A 12045-nucleotide genomic window follows, 5' to 3' on the forward strand; every position below is an offset into this window, starting at 1 on the left:
CAATTTCCTCTGGGTAGCCTTCACGTGCGAACACTGACACCAAGAAGCCTGTTACTGTGCGTGTTGTGGCTTGGTTGCAAAAGTATACTTCAGGCCACTTAGAAAAGTAGTCGACCAGCGTGATCGCATATCGACAATCGTGTGGTGCTCTCTCAAATGGGCCAACAATGTCCATGCCAAGCTTTAGCCACGGTTCCTTTGGTAAGGGGACCGGGTTCAATGGTGCAGCCATAACCTTCGTGCTCTTGTCCGCTGCCTGGCATATACTACACGTTTGAATAGCTAGCTCGACTTGCCTGTCCATGGCTGGCCACCAAAATTTTTCTCACAGACGTGCTTTCGTTCGTACAATTCCAGGGTGAGCCTCATGAGCAGCGGTAATTATCCGCGCTGTAAGTGATGCGGTAACCACAAGGCGTTCACCACGCAAAATCAAATTGTCCACCACTGACAGTTCATCGCGGAGTTTGAGGAAAGGTTGAAGCTCACCCGGCAGAGATTTTTGCGCAGGCCAGGACGATTCAATGCAGGCCTTGGTTCGTTGCAGTGTGCTGTCTTCCGAATGGGCCTGTTCAAACTCTTCCCTGGTAATGCAAGAAGATATAAGGGCAACTGATACAGTTTCATCTGGTAAAGTCTCTTCTTCCTGAGGAGGTGACGCAGGGAGACGAGAGAGCACATCTGCTACTCAATTTTGCGAACCCTTCCGGTACTTTACTGTATAGTTCTACTGCAGTAGGCGCTCCGCCCACCGTGCTATCCGCAAAGGACGCCTTCCTGGCCCTTGAGTAGACAGCAATGCGACCAAGGCTTGATGGTCAGTAAGCAACGTGAAATGACGTCCCCACAAGTAAACATGCCACTTCTCGCACGCCCAAACACACGCAAGCGCTTCGCGTTCTCCTACTGAATATCTCCTTTCTGCAGATGAAAGCGCTCGAGAAGCAAAGGCGACAGAGTGTAGTTTCTCTCTCTCCACCTGTTGGAGAACCGCTCTAAGCCCACAGTCTGAAGCATCAGTGGAAACAACAACTGGAAGAGATGCATCGAACATCCGCAGGACTATGTTGGATGCAAGTGCCTCTTTGATCTTTCGAAAACTGGAGTCTACCTCGCCAGACCAAACAAATGGTTGCCCCTTTCGAAGCAGAACGCGCATCGGTTCAACCATATCGGCAAAGTTGGGAACGAACCTAGAGTAGTATTCGACCAGTCCCAGGAACGATCGAAGGCTGGCTGTATTGGTGGGTGCCGGTGTATCCTTGATGGAAGCAACCTTTTCCTCCAGCGGAACAATACCACTTGCTGTGATCCTGTGACCCAAAAATGAAAGTTCCTGCGTATCGAAGATACATTTGCTGTTCAGTTTGAGTCCTGCCTCTTTAATGCGTTGAAGTACTACTGCAAGGTTATCTATGTGCTCCTGCCGGCCCCGCCCGAAGACTATAATGTCATCTATATAGAAGAGCATGCCCTTACATCCTTGCAGGACTTTGGACATCATACTCTGAAATGCAGAAGGCGCGGAAGCCAGTCCGAAGCACACTCATTTAAAACGAAAGAGGCCTTCGTGAGTTATAAATGCGGTCAAATCGCGACTCGCAGGGTGAAGCATGACCTGGTGGTAAGCTGATGCGAGGTCTAGCTTAGAAAAATTTGTAGCCCCCATTAAACTATGCAATAGCTCTTCTGTATGAGGAAGGGGAAAGCTGTCTATTACGACAGCTTTGTTTGCTTGTTGAAGGTCTACACAGAGGCGAATACCTCCCTCTTTCTTCTTAACGACCACAATGGGTGACACCCATTCAGATGCCTCCACCCTCTCTGTCACGTCCAGATTTTCCAACCGATGGAGCTCTTCCGAGACCAATGGTCGTAGCGAGAGCGGAAGGCGCCGAAGTTTGGATTGCACTGGCTGCACCGTGGATCGCGTTTTGACGTGATGCACAAAACCTTTCGCGAGGCCAAGGCCTGGATCGAAAAGAGATCCAAACTCGCCAACTAATTCCTTTGGGAGGTTACTATCCTGCACGGCTTTCGTCGGGTCAGGGTGCTGTTCCCTTCGAGAATTAGGAGTTAGCGTCGTTTCAAGGCATTGCAGAGATGACCCATCAATCTGTAGACCGAGGGCCTTGATGGCATCGATACCCAAGAGTGAGGTGCCTTGTTCTACGACGTAGAAAAGAAGGCTTGTTGTGCTAGCTTTGTACGTAACGTCAGCGAAGAAACAGCCACGAACCGGAATTGGCTGTTTTGAATAGTCCAGTAACCGAACAGTCGGGGCCAAAAGTACTTGGCCTTCCAAATACTGCTTAAAAAGATCGTGTGCAACAATGGAAACTGACGACCCAGAATCTACAAGGAAAGTTATGTCCGCACGGCCAATCGAAACTGTGATGTGAACAGCGGAGCAAACGGCCGTCGTCACAGCCAGAATGCTCAAAACTTCCTCGCTCGGAGAGTCTTGACTGTCTACCTCACGCACCGGAGCGGAGCCTCGTTTCTGGCAAACAGAGCGGAAGTGACCCACGACACCGCAATGGTGACAACGCTTGCTTTTGGCTGGACAGCGAACTGATGCTGCATTGTGCTGGGATGAACCGCAGCGGTAACAATGAGACTGGCGGTTGTGCGACCGCTTCGAGCTCTCGTCGGATTCTGGTGTTTGCTTAGGCGTATTTCCACGAGTATTTATGCGTCCAACATCTACAGAAGGAAATTCTTGCAGATCATTGTACACCTGCTCAAACTGCCTTGCCAGTAGTACTGCTCTAGCGAACGAGAGAGACGATCCTTCAAGCAGAAGACGCTCGCGCAAGCTCCGAGACGAAATACCAGCAACGAACTGGTCACGCAGCGAATCTTCTTCGACAGGAAAAGAGCATGTAGCAGAAAGCTCCCGCAATGCAGTAATGTACTCATTCACTGATTCACCAGCTTGCTGAACTAGCCTACTGAAACGATGCCGTTCGGCAACAACATTGCTTGTTGCGGAAAAATGAGCGTGCAGAGCGGCGACTGCGATATCGTACGACGATACTTCAGGCCTTGTGTCGCCTGTGCCCTTGCTATCTTCCGACATTTTCTCAGTAGCAGTTTGCTCACCGAGCTTGACGTTGTCCAACGATGGAAGTGGTAATGTATAAAATATGCGCCGACCTTCTACGCCGAGGCTTTGAAGAAGTAGTGCTTTGCGACGATCCGGCGTGCAGTCAGAGACCCCCGAAGCAAGCAGGTAGTTCTCGAAGATGCGGAACCATTGCGGCCACGCAACAGCAGATCGACCAGGCACAGGCAGGAACGGGGGCGGCGGCGCGAGTCCAGAAATGCTCATGGCGCCGGAAAGCAAGCGGCGAAAGTCACGCCCCCCGAAATGATCCCATCCTCGTCGCCAATGTTGTAGCGGCGTGTGCCACCCAAGTACACGAACTGCTAGCAACCAAACAATCCCCGGTTTATAGCCACATACAGTCATATATATACACATAGCTACACTGGTGCCTCTGGCGGCAGGTGATCCCCAAACCGGAACCGAAACCACACATACAACACAGATTAGTACACGTATTGCGAAGGTACTGAAATTCGCAATCTAACAGAGACAACGAAGCATGACTGACACAAGTGTCTCCTAATCTTTTTATGTGGAATGCCTCGATAATTTCCCGCGTCGTTTGGCATCTGTGTCTAGAAAGAATTTTTGTGTCTTCAAAGAAAGGTTTGCAACCACAATTGAAACAATGTGCCACTAAATGTGATGCATTAGGGTTGTTTAGTGAATGCTTGTGTTTTTTTAGTCTAATGTTAATGCACCTGCCACTCTGTCCAATGTAAGCTTTCCCACACTCGAGTGGAATCTGATAAACTATACCCGTGTTGCAAGGCACTAAAGGGGACACATGTTTAACTCCGCAATCATGTTTTCTTTTCTTGCCTTCCTGTTCAAGTCTCCTATTTATCAAAGGGCACATGTTAGACAACTTGCGTGGGGCCGAGAAAATGGTACTGACATCATACCTATTGGCGAAATTCCTTAAACCATGGGATAATCTGTGTATGTAGGGTACTACGGCAAACTTTGTTTCTTTTTTCTTTTTTTTCTTGTTTCTTACCGGGGCTTTTTACCCATTTTACAAGTTTTTCGCAGGTTAGTGATAATAAATGCACGGGATAGCTAGCCTTTCGAAGCCTTTCTATCTGTTGTGAAAAACTTTGTTGCATATTGTGCGGACATGACTTAGTAATGGCAGACCTAAGAGTTGAATAAGCTATCCCCTGTTTAACAAGTTTAGAATGGCAAGAAGAAAATTCTAGCAGTGGCTTCATGGCCCTAGGCGAATAATGTCAACAGACATGCTCATCCTGGAACGTTAAGCACAGATCTAGAAACTGTAATTTGTTGCCCTGGATAATCTCTAGCGTGAAACCTAGGCCCCCACCACATTCCCTAAAAACTTTTAAAATATCCGTAGCTTTCTTGGTGTATTTATCGCGAGAACAAAACACCAGATAGTCGTCTACGTATCTAAATGCATGCACAGCCAATTCCTTAAAATTGTTTTGTAGTTTTCTATTAACGCGACTTAGATAAATGTCACTCAAAACTGGCGCAACTTTAGAACCAGTACAAACTCCCGATTTTTGTACATACATAGAACTACCACATTTTACAACGGTATTCCCTATGTAAAACAACAAAAGTTCTAAAAAAGACTCCACTAGCATCCCACAGTCCTGAGTAAACCAGAACTCATCATTGTTGAGCATCAGTGCTTCTTTAACACTACACAGTAGTTCCGATTGCGGAAGCAAATAAAAAAGGTCTTTAACATCAACACTGATCGCTGAGCATTTACCTGGATTATTTTCTGTTAGGAAGGCTACAATTTCTTCCGAATGTCTTATCAGGAAGGGGTCATTAAGACGAACTGAAGACAATACATTATGCAAAAAAGTTGAGACTGTGTACTGCCACGTTCCTTTTTCAGATATCATGGCTCGAGAAGGAACTTCCGGCTTATGTGTCTTAGCACTAAAAAATATGTCGAGGTGCAGACCCTTGGAATGTTTAACTCCCTACGTGAGGCGCTCCAGACCAAATTTCTCAAGCAAATAAATAGCAGTTCTTTTCACTTTCTTTAAATTGGTAATTTTCGGAACAAAATTTTTGTCAATAGCGGTTTTAGCTTTTTGTGCGTACAATTCTTCAGGAACAACAACAAAGAAACCTTCTTCGTCCGCAGTAACCAACCTAAGCTCATGCTTGACGAAAAAACGCGACACACCAGTTAGGTTGTCTGACTTACTGGACTGAGGTACAGTTCTCGCGGTCACATCAACGCACTCAGTCACACACCTTGGTCGAAAGTCTTCATTGACCCAACGAGAAATGGATCTAGACAAGCTGACCTTTTCCAGAGGTGACAGTTCAGGTTCACGGGCAAACTTTGGTCCCTTGCGCAGAGTGCTTTCGATGTTAGCTGGGAGTTGTTGACCGCCGAGCACAAGCACTTTTCCTTGGTCCCGCGTAGTCTTATCCTTCTTCGGTAACGAAAGACGAGCATCGGCCCATAGGAGTTCCGTGGCCTGCTCTGCGATCCTAATCCATTCCCGAAAACATCTTCGTTGGCCTTCTGCAGATGGGGCTTGAAAAGCAAAGATTGCTTGAATATCATGGTACAGCAGAACCGGCATTTGTCCTCCGGATATTCAAGCTTCTTTGGAAGCATGAAACCTTCAACAGGACACTCCCGAAGGATGGCCCGGATCCTGAACTCGGAACTCTGGCGGCAGGTCCGTTTCTTCAGGGACAGGCTACTGGTTTTGTGCGGGAAAGCCCCATCTGCGGAAGGCCAAAGACGATGTTTTCGGGAATGGATTAGGATCGCAGAGCAGGCCACGGAACTCCTATGGGCCGATGCTCGTCTTTCGTTACCGAAGAAGGATAAGACTACACGGGACCAAGAAAAAGTGCTTGTGCTCGGCGGTCAACAACTCCCAGCTAACATCGAAAGCACTCTGCGCAAGGGACCAAAGTTTGCCTGTGAACCTGAACTGTCACCTCCGGAAAAGGTCAGCTTGTCTAGATCCATTTCTCGTTGGGTCAATGAAGACTTTCGACCAAGGTGTGTGACTGAGTGTGTTGATGTGATCGCGAGGACTGTACCTCAGTCCAGTAAGTCAGACAACCTAACTGTTGTGTCGTGTTTTTTCGTCAAGCATGAGCTTAGGTTGGTTACTGCGGACAAAGAAGGTTTCTTTGTTGTTGTTCCTGAAGAATTGTACGCACAAAAAGCTAAAACCCCTATTGACAAAAATTTTGTTCCAAAAATTACCAATTTAAAGAAAGTGAAAAAAACTGCAATTGATTTGCCTGAAAAATTGGTCTGGAGCGCCTCGCGTCGGGAGTTAAACATTCCAAGGGTCTGCACCTCGACATATTTTTTAGTGCTAAGACACATGAGCCGGAAGTTCCTTCTCGAGCCATTACATCTGAAAAAGGAACGTGGCAGTACACAGTCTCAACTTTTTTGCATAATGTATTGTCTTCAGTTCGTCTTAATGACCCCTTCCTGATAAGACATTCGGAAGAAATTGTAGCCGTCCTAACAGAAAATAATCCAGGTAAATGCTCAGCGATCAGTGTTGATGTTAAAGACCTTTTTATTCGCTTCCGCAATCGGAACTACTGTGTAGTGTTAAAGAAGCACTGACGCTCAACAATGATGAGTTCCGGTTTACTCAGGACTGTGGGATGCTAGTGGAATATTTTTTAGAACTTTTGTTGTTTTACATAGGGAATACCGTTGTAAAATGGGGTAGTTCTATGTATGTACAAAAATCGGGAGTTTGTACTGGTTCTAAAGTTGCGCCAGTTTTGAGTGACATTTATCTAAGTCGCGTTAATAGAAAACTACAAAACAATCTTAAGGAATTGGCTGTGCATGTGTTTAGATACGTAGACGACTATCTGGTGTTTTGTTCTCGCGATAACTACACCAAAAAAGCTACGGATATTTTAAAAGTTTTTAGGGAATGTGGTGGGGGCCTAGGTTTCACGCTAGAGATTATCCAGGGCAACAAATTACAGTTTCTAGATCTGTGCTTAACGTTCCAGGATGAGCATGTCTGTTGGCATTATTCGCCTAGGGCCAAGAAGCCACTGCTAGAATTTTCTTCTTGCCATTCTAAACTTGTTAAACAGGGGATAGCTTATTCAACTCTTAGGTCTGCCATTACTAAATCATGTCCGCACAATATGCAACAAAGTTTTTCACAACAGATAGAAAGGCTTCGAAAGGCTAGCTATCCCGTGCATTTATTATCACTAACCTGCAAAAAACTTGTAAAATGGGTAAAAAGCCCCGGTAAGAAACAAGAAAAACAGAAAAAAGAAACAAAGTTTGCCGTAGTACCCTACATACACAGATTATCCCATGGTTTAAGGAATTTCGCCAATAGGTATGACGTCAGTACCATTTTCTCGGCCCCACGCAAGTTGTCTAACATGTGCCCTTTGATAAATAGGAGACTTGAACAGGAAGGCAAAAAAAGAAAACATGATTGCGGAGTTAAACATGTGTCCCCTTTAGTGCCTTGCAACACGGGTATAGTTTATCAGATTCCACTCGAGTGTGGGAAAGCTTACATTGGACAGAGTGGCAGGTGCATTAACATTAGACTAAAAGAACACGAACATTCATTAAACAACCGTAATGCATTACATTTAGTGGCACATTGTTTCGATTGTGGTTGCAAACCTTTCTTTGAAGACACAAAAATTCTTTCTAGACACAGATGCCAAACCACGCGGGAAAATATCGAGGCATTCCACATAAAAAGATTAGGAGACACTTGCGTCAGTCATGCTTCGTTGTCTCTGTTAGATTGCGAATTTCAGTACCTTCGCAATACGTGTACTAATCTGAAGTAATTTTTGTTCTTTGACTTCCATACCCCCTGATATGTTTAACTGATGCTTTTTACCTTGTCATGTTCTTATGCTACGTTTTTCGCAATCAGCTATATATATGTTCTTCGATTTAATAAAAATTTAGTTGAGAGTTAGCGCTCGTCCCGTCTGCTCCTTTCTGTGTCCGTGTTTCACTTCGCGCTAGAAGCCAAAATCATGTCTTTTTAGTATGCAAGATCACCAACTAGCCCGGCAGTTAACTCTTCTAAAGTATTACACTGTATCACTCGTTCTCAACACGGCTTTCACAAATGATTTTCCACCGAAACTGCATTAGTAGCCCAGAAAGAACTTATTTTACAAAACTTTGAAGCAAAAGAATAGATTTCAAAAAGGCATTTGATAGCATTAGCCATGACACTCTTCTTGCGAAAATTCAGAAATACGGTATCAGAGGTCATTTTCTGGAGCTAATATGCTCTTATTTATTACACAGATATCAGTACGTCGATATCAATGAGAGTTACTCGGGCATAACACAAATTAAGGCTGGCGTCTCACAAGGAAGTATTTTGGGCCCACTTCTATTTAATTTATACATTAATATCATTATTGTTAATAAGAATGCATATTTTATTATATATGGGGATGACACAAGCATTTTCTTTAGCGGGGACCGCCCATACGACCTCATTACCCTTGCAAATGAAACTCTTTCAGTGCTTGCCCACTGGGTAAAATTTAATGCTTTACAAATAAACATTTCAAAAACGATAGCAATGTTCTTTCGACCAAAAGGAAAGCCACTAAGCTTCTCCATAAAACTCTGCTATGCCTCGAGTACAATAGAAATTGCTAAGAGTTTTAAATCTTTAGAAATCTGCTTTACGGAAAAACTGCTTTGGGATACCCACGTAGATCATGTAAGCCTTAAGGTTGCTCGTGCGGTCGGCATACTCGCTCGTTATCGCCATTTTTTTCTTGCCTAAAATTAAACTGCTTCTGTTTCAAATGCTTTTCATGTCGCATCTGCATTACTATAACCTAGAGTGGGGAACTGCTCCGTACACCACAAAAAGTCTACCTCCTTCAGAAAAAGGCTTTAATAGTTGCCTTCAACCAGCCTTATGATCACCCCTCCACAGACCTCTTCCACGACAGCAATATACTGTGAATATTCAGTATTTTCGATATACGTCTGTGCTTACACTACAAGCAGGAAATTCCGGACAACGTTTCAACTCTGTCAGAATTAGCTAATTTAGAACTGCTATTGCCGGCATACCTGTTACGCAATCCAAGGCACTACACTGTTAACACACCACAGACTAACTATGGGCAACAGATGCTTAAATATTGTCTTCCAGTGTTATTGAACCGCCTTTATGCATGTCCTTTGATATCAACAGGTGAAGCAATATCAACCTCTGTGCATTCTTTTGATAAGTGTTTTCTTTTTTCACTTTCTGTATGGTTTCACTGATCCTTGCGGAAGTACCGGTTAAAAGTGAAATATGTAGCTTGCGGAAATATGTAGTGAAACCTTCCTGTGAGTAAACATCATATCTTGATTATTTATGCTCACAATTTTTTTCTTCATGCCAGTAGGTAAACATCACATCTTGATCATGTGTGCTAACAAATCGGGCTGCATTGCAATGCAGCATGAGTTGGGAGCATCTCGTTATGCTTTTGTATACTGTCTTCGTTTTTTACACTTGTGTGCATTAAACCTTGTCATCGTTTTCTTTTTTACCTAAACTCAGAGCCAATGTATTTGTTACAATGAAATTAGTGCTGTTATTCCTGCATATATTCTTCTAAAGTTGTGTTCTTCAAGCCCTTAAATTTTGTATTTTATTTGTTGTTTTGTGTGTATCTTATGCTGCTGCCTTACTTGGTGTTTTATGTTTAGTAACGCAGAAGTACTGTTTTTTACTAGAATGTGAATTATGTTTCTGCATCCCACCTTTGTACGACATGCTCGATGGTGTCATTGTCAACGAACCTTGTAGGCCTCAGGAGCTTGTCAAGCTACGGCTTTTTTTCCCGAGGTCCACTGCTCTTTGAAGCAGGAAATAAATAAAATGAAATGAAATTTCATATAGGAATACTTGGAGGCACAGGCAAGCCATCATTATCACTAACAGACAAGAAATTTCTGCATCTTTGAAGCACGTGTCACATAAGTGATTAACAATCGTACTGTTTGCTGCTTTTTCTTCTGTTCACAAGTGACCCAGTGGTGTACATACGAGGTACTGCCATCCTACATATTTTGTATGTTTCACTTCAATAATTTCAGTAGCAAGTCTGCATTCGTCCTTTGTCGAATTCCTTACCAGTCTTTACCTGCAGGGTTTTCAAGAATGCCTGTCCAGGACAAGATTCCATGCTCTATGCTCTATTCTGCTGCACATGCTCTATTCCAGGGCCTGCCCCAATAGGGCAGGCCAGTCTCAACAGCCTAGTTTGTAGGTAGGACACTGCACCTGCTATAAGAGATGCCTCTAATAACTGTACCACACTCTCTGGGCTGCCCTCTCACTGGAGTGAGGCCATTCGGGGCATCTAGTTGTCACTCGTGTGACATCTGCGAGGAAGCAAAGCACTTCCTCAGTGGAAGTGGTCCACCTTTGTTCCTCAAGCTGTCACCACCAATGGCCTGCACTCACGGCTATTGTGTACACAGCCTCGGCCACACCTTGTTTCTGTCTCGGGTGAAATGATCGCCGACACCTTACTGGAACACATTTCTCACAATGGTGGCAATAGCAAGTGAGCAGGGGACGGCCAGCATTTTGCACAGTTTAGTTCCCAAACTGCTGCTCTGCTCTACATCCAGAGGTGCTGGGCTCGTGCTGCTGAGCAGACCACAGATATGACCACATCCGACTGGCACAGCCAGGGGCTGACTGGGGCACCGTGTCTTTCGTCATGTTCATGCAAAGCTGTTTGTGTCCTGCAGCACCCTATCTTAAGATCACACCTCTCGAGGGCCGAGAAAGTGTAAACATGCCTGCACCAACTACAGCGGCAACAACTACTTAGTCATGGCGTCTACTGTGGCCTCAACCTAAATAGTAACATTCACATTCTTCTTTTTTTGCCTTGTTTTGTAGAAGGCCATAAAATCTGCCACATCATGCCACTGCTGCCAAAACGCACTGAGCCCTGCTCAGCAAATGCCCGCCTTTCTTCTTAGGCATCAGAGAGGCAACATTCTCTCTGCCTGCAACACCTGCTTCACACTTGTGAAGATCAACACAAAGCAGTGGCTTCAGAGAAAAAACTCTTTTACCAAAATATAAAGCGTCAAAGGATACGGTCATTGCCAGGAAACAGTGTCTTGCCTGTGATGAGCTCAGCCATGATGCAGCCCACTGACCAAATGTCCACTGCAAGTGCCATAGTGCAACTTTTAACTGGAACCGGATCAACACCTAAGTGCACAGCTAATATGGGCAGTAAAAAAATTACTTGACACCCTCAAACTGAATATCTTTACAATATTTTTACACAAGCTTATTGGACAAGCAAAATTTTTATTTACACATATCCAATACAGAGGAATGGTTCACACAAACAGCCTACTATTCTTTTTTGGGGCACTTGGAGAAATAACTTTTTATTGAAAACACAACAGAGATTCAGTGGTTGTTGAATTCCACACGACTCTTGCTGCACTTTACCTGCAGCACAAATACTTTACACGCTGGACAAAGCAAGGCTAAGACAGTGTGTGCTGTATGTATGTTTTACATCCATTTTATTTGGGATATTACTATACTAGTATCCCAAGGGGAAGCTGCTCTCACTGTCAAGATAAGTTCTGCATGCTTGCAGCCTTCTTTTCTGTTCACTGACCTAGGCTTGCCATTGACAAATTAACATTGCCAATTAGTTTCAAGTTCACATTCCCTTTATTCTGCAATGTCAGTAGCTTTTCTCATTTTTATTTTGCTTTGCAACTTGCTCACTCAATAAGTTGTTTCGTTGCTGCAGTCATTTCAGCTGTTTTCGTTGTTCAAGTTTGTGGGGGATACACGTGAATAAGCATGAATTGAAAGACTGAGGGAAGAGTCATTTTTCTGTTGGTTTTGGCAATACACCTAGAGGAAGGTCAACTACAA

General features: G+C 44.4%; 1 protein-coding gene across 7 annotated transcripts in view; it reads right to left on the minus strand.

The window, feature by feature from the left end:
* The window catches only part of p38b (p38b MAP kinase), a 516218-nt gene that overhangs the window by 192707 nt on the left and 311466 nt on the right, over window positions 1-12045 (minus strand). For all 7 annotated transcript variants that reach the window (XM_075670644.1, XM_075670640.1, XM_075670639.1 and 4 more), the window contains one exon: window positions 11239-11310. In XM_075670644.1, coding sequence (XP_075526759.1) covers window positions 11239-11310 — 72 coding nt within the window. The remainder of the gene's footprint in view (window positions 1-11238; window positions 11311-12045) is intronic.

Source organism: Dermacentor variabilis, chromosome 9 (assembly GCF_050947875.1).
Source record: "Dermacentor variabilis isolate Ectoservices chromosome 9, ASM5094787v1, whole genome shotgun sequence".
In the NCBI taxonomy this organism is placed as follows: domain Eukaryota; kingdom Metazoa; phylum Arthropoda; class Arachnida; order Ixodida; family Ixodidae; genus Dermacentor; species Dermacentor variabilis.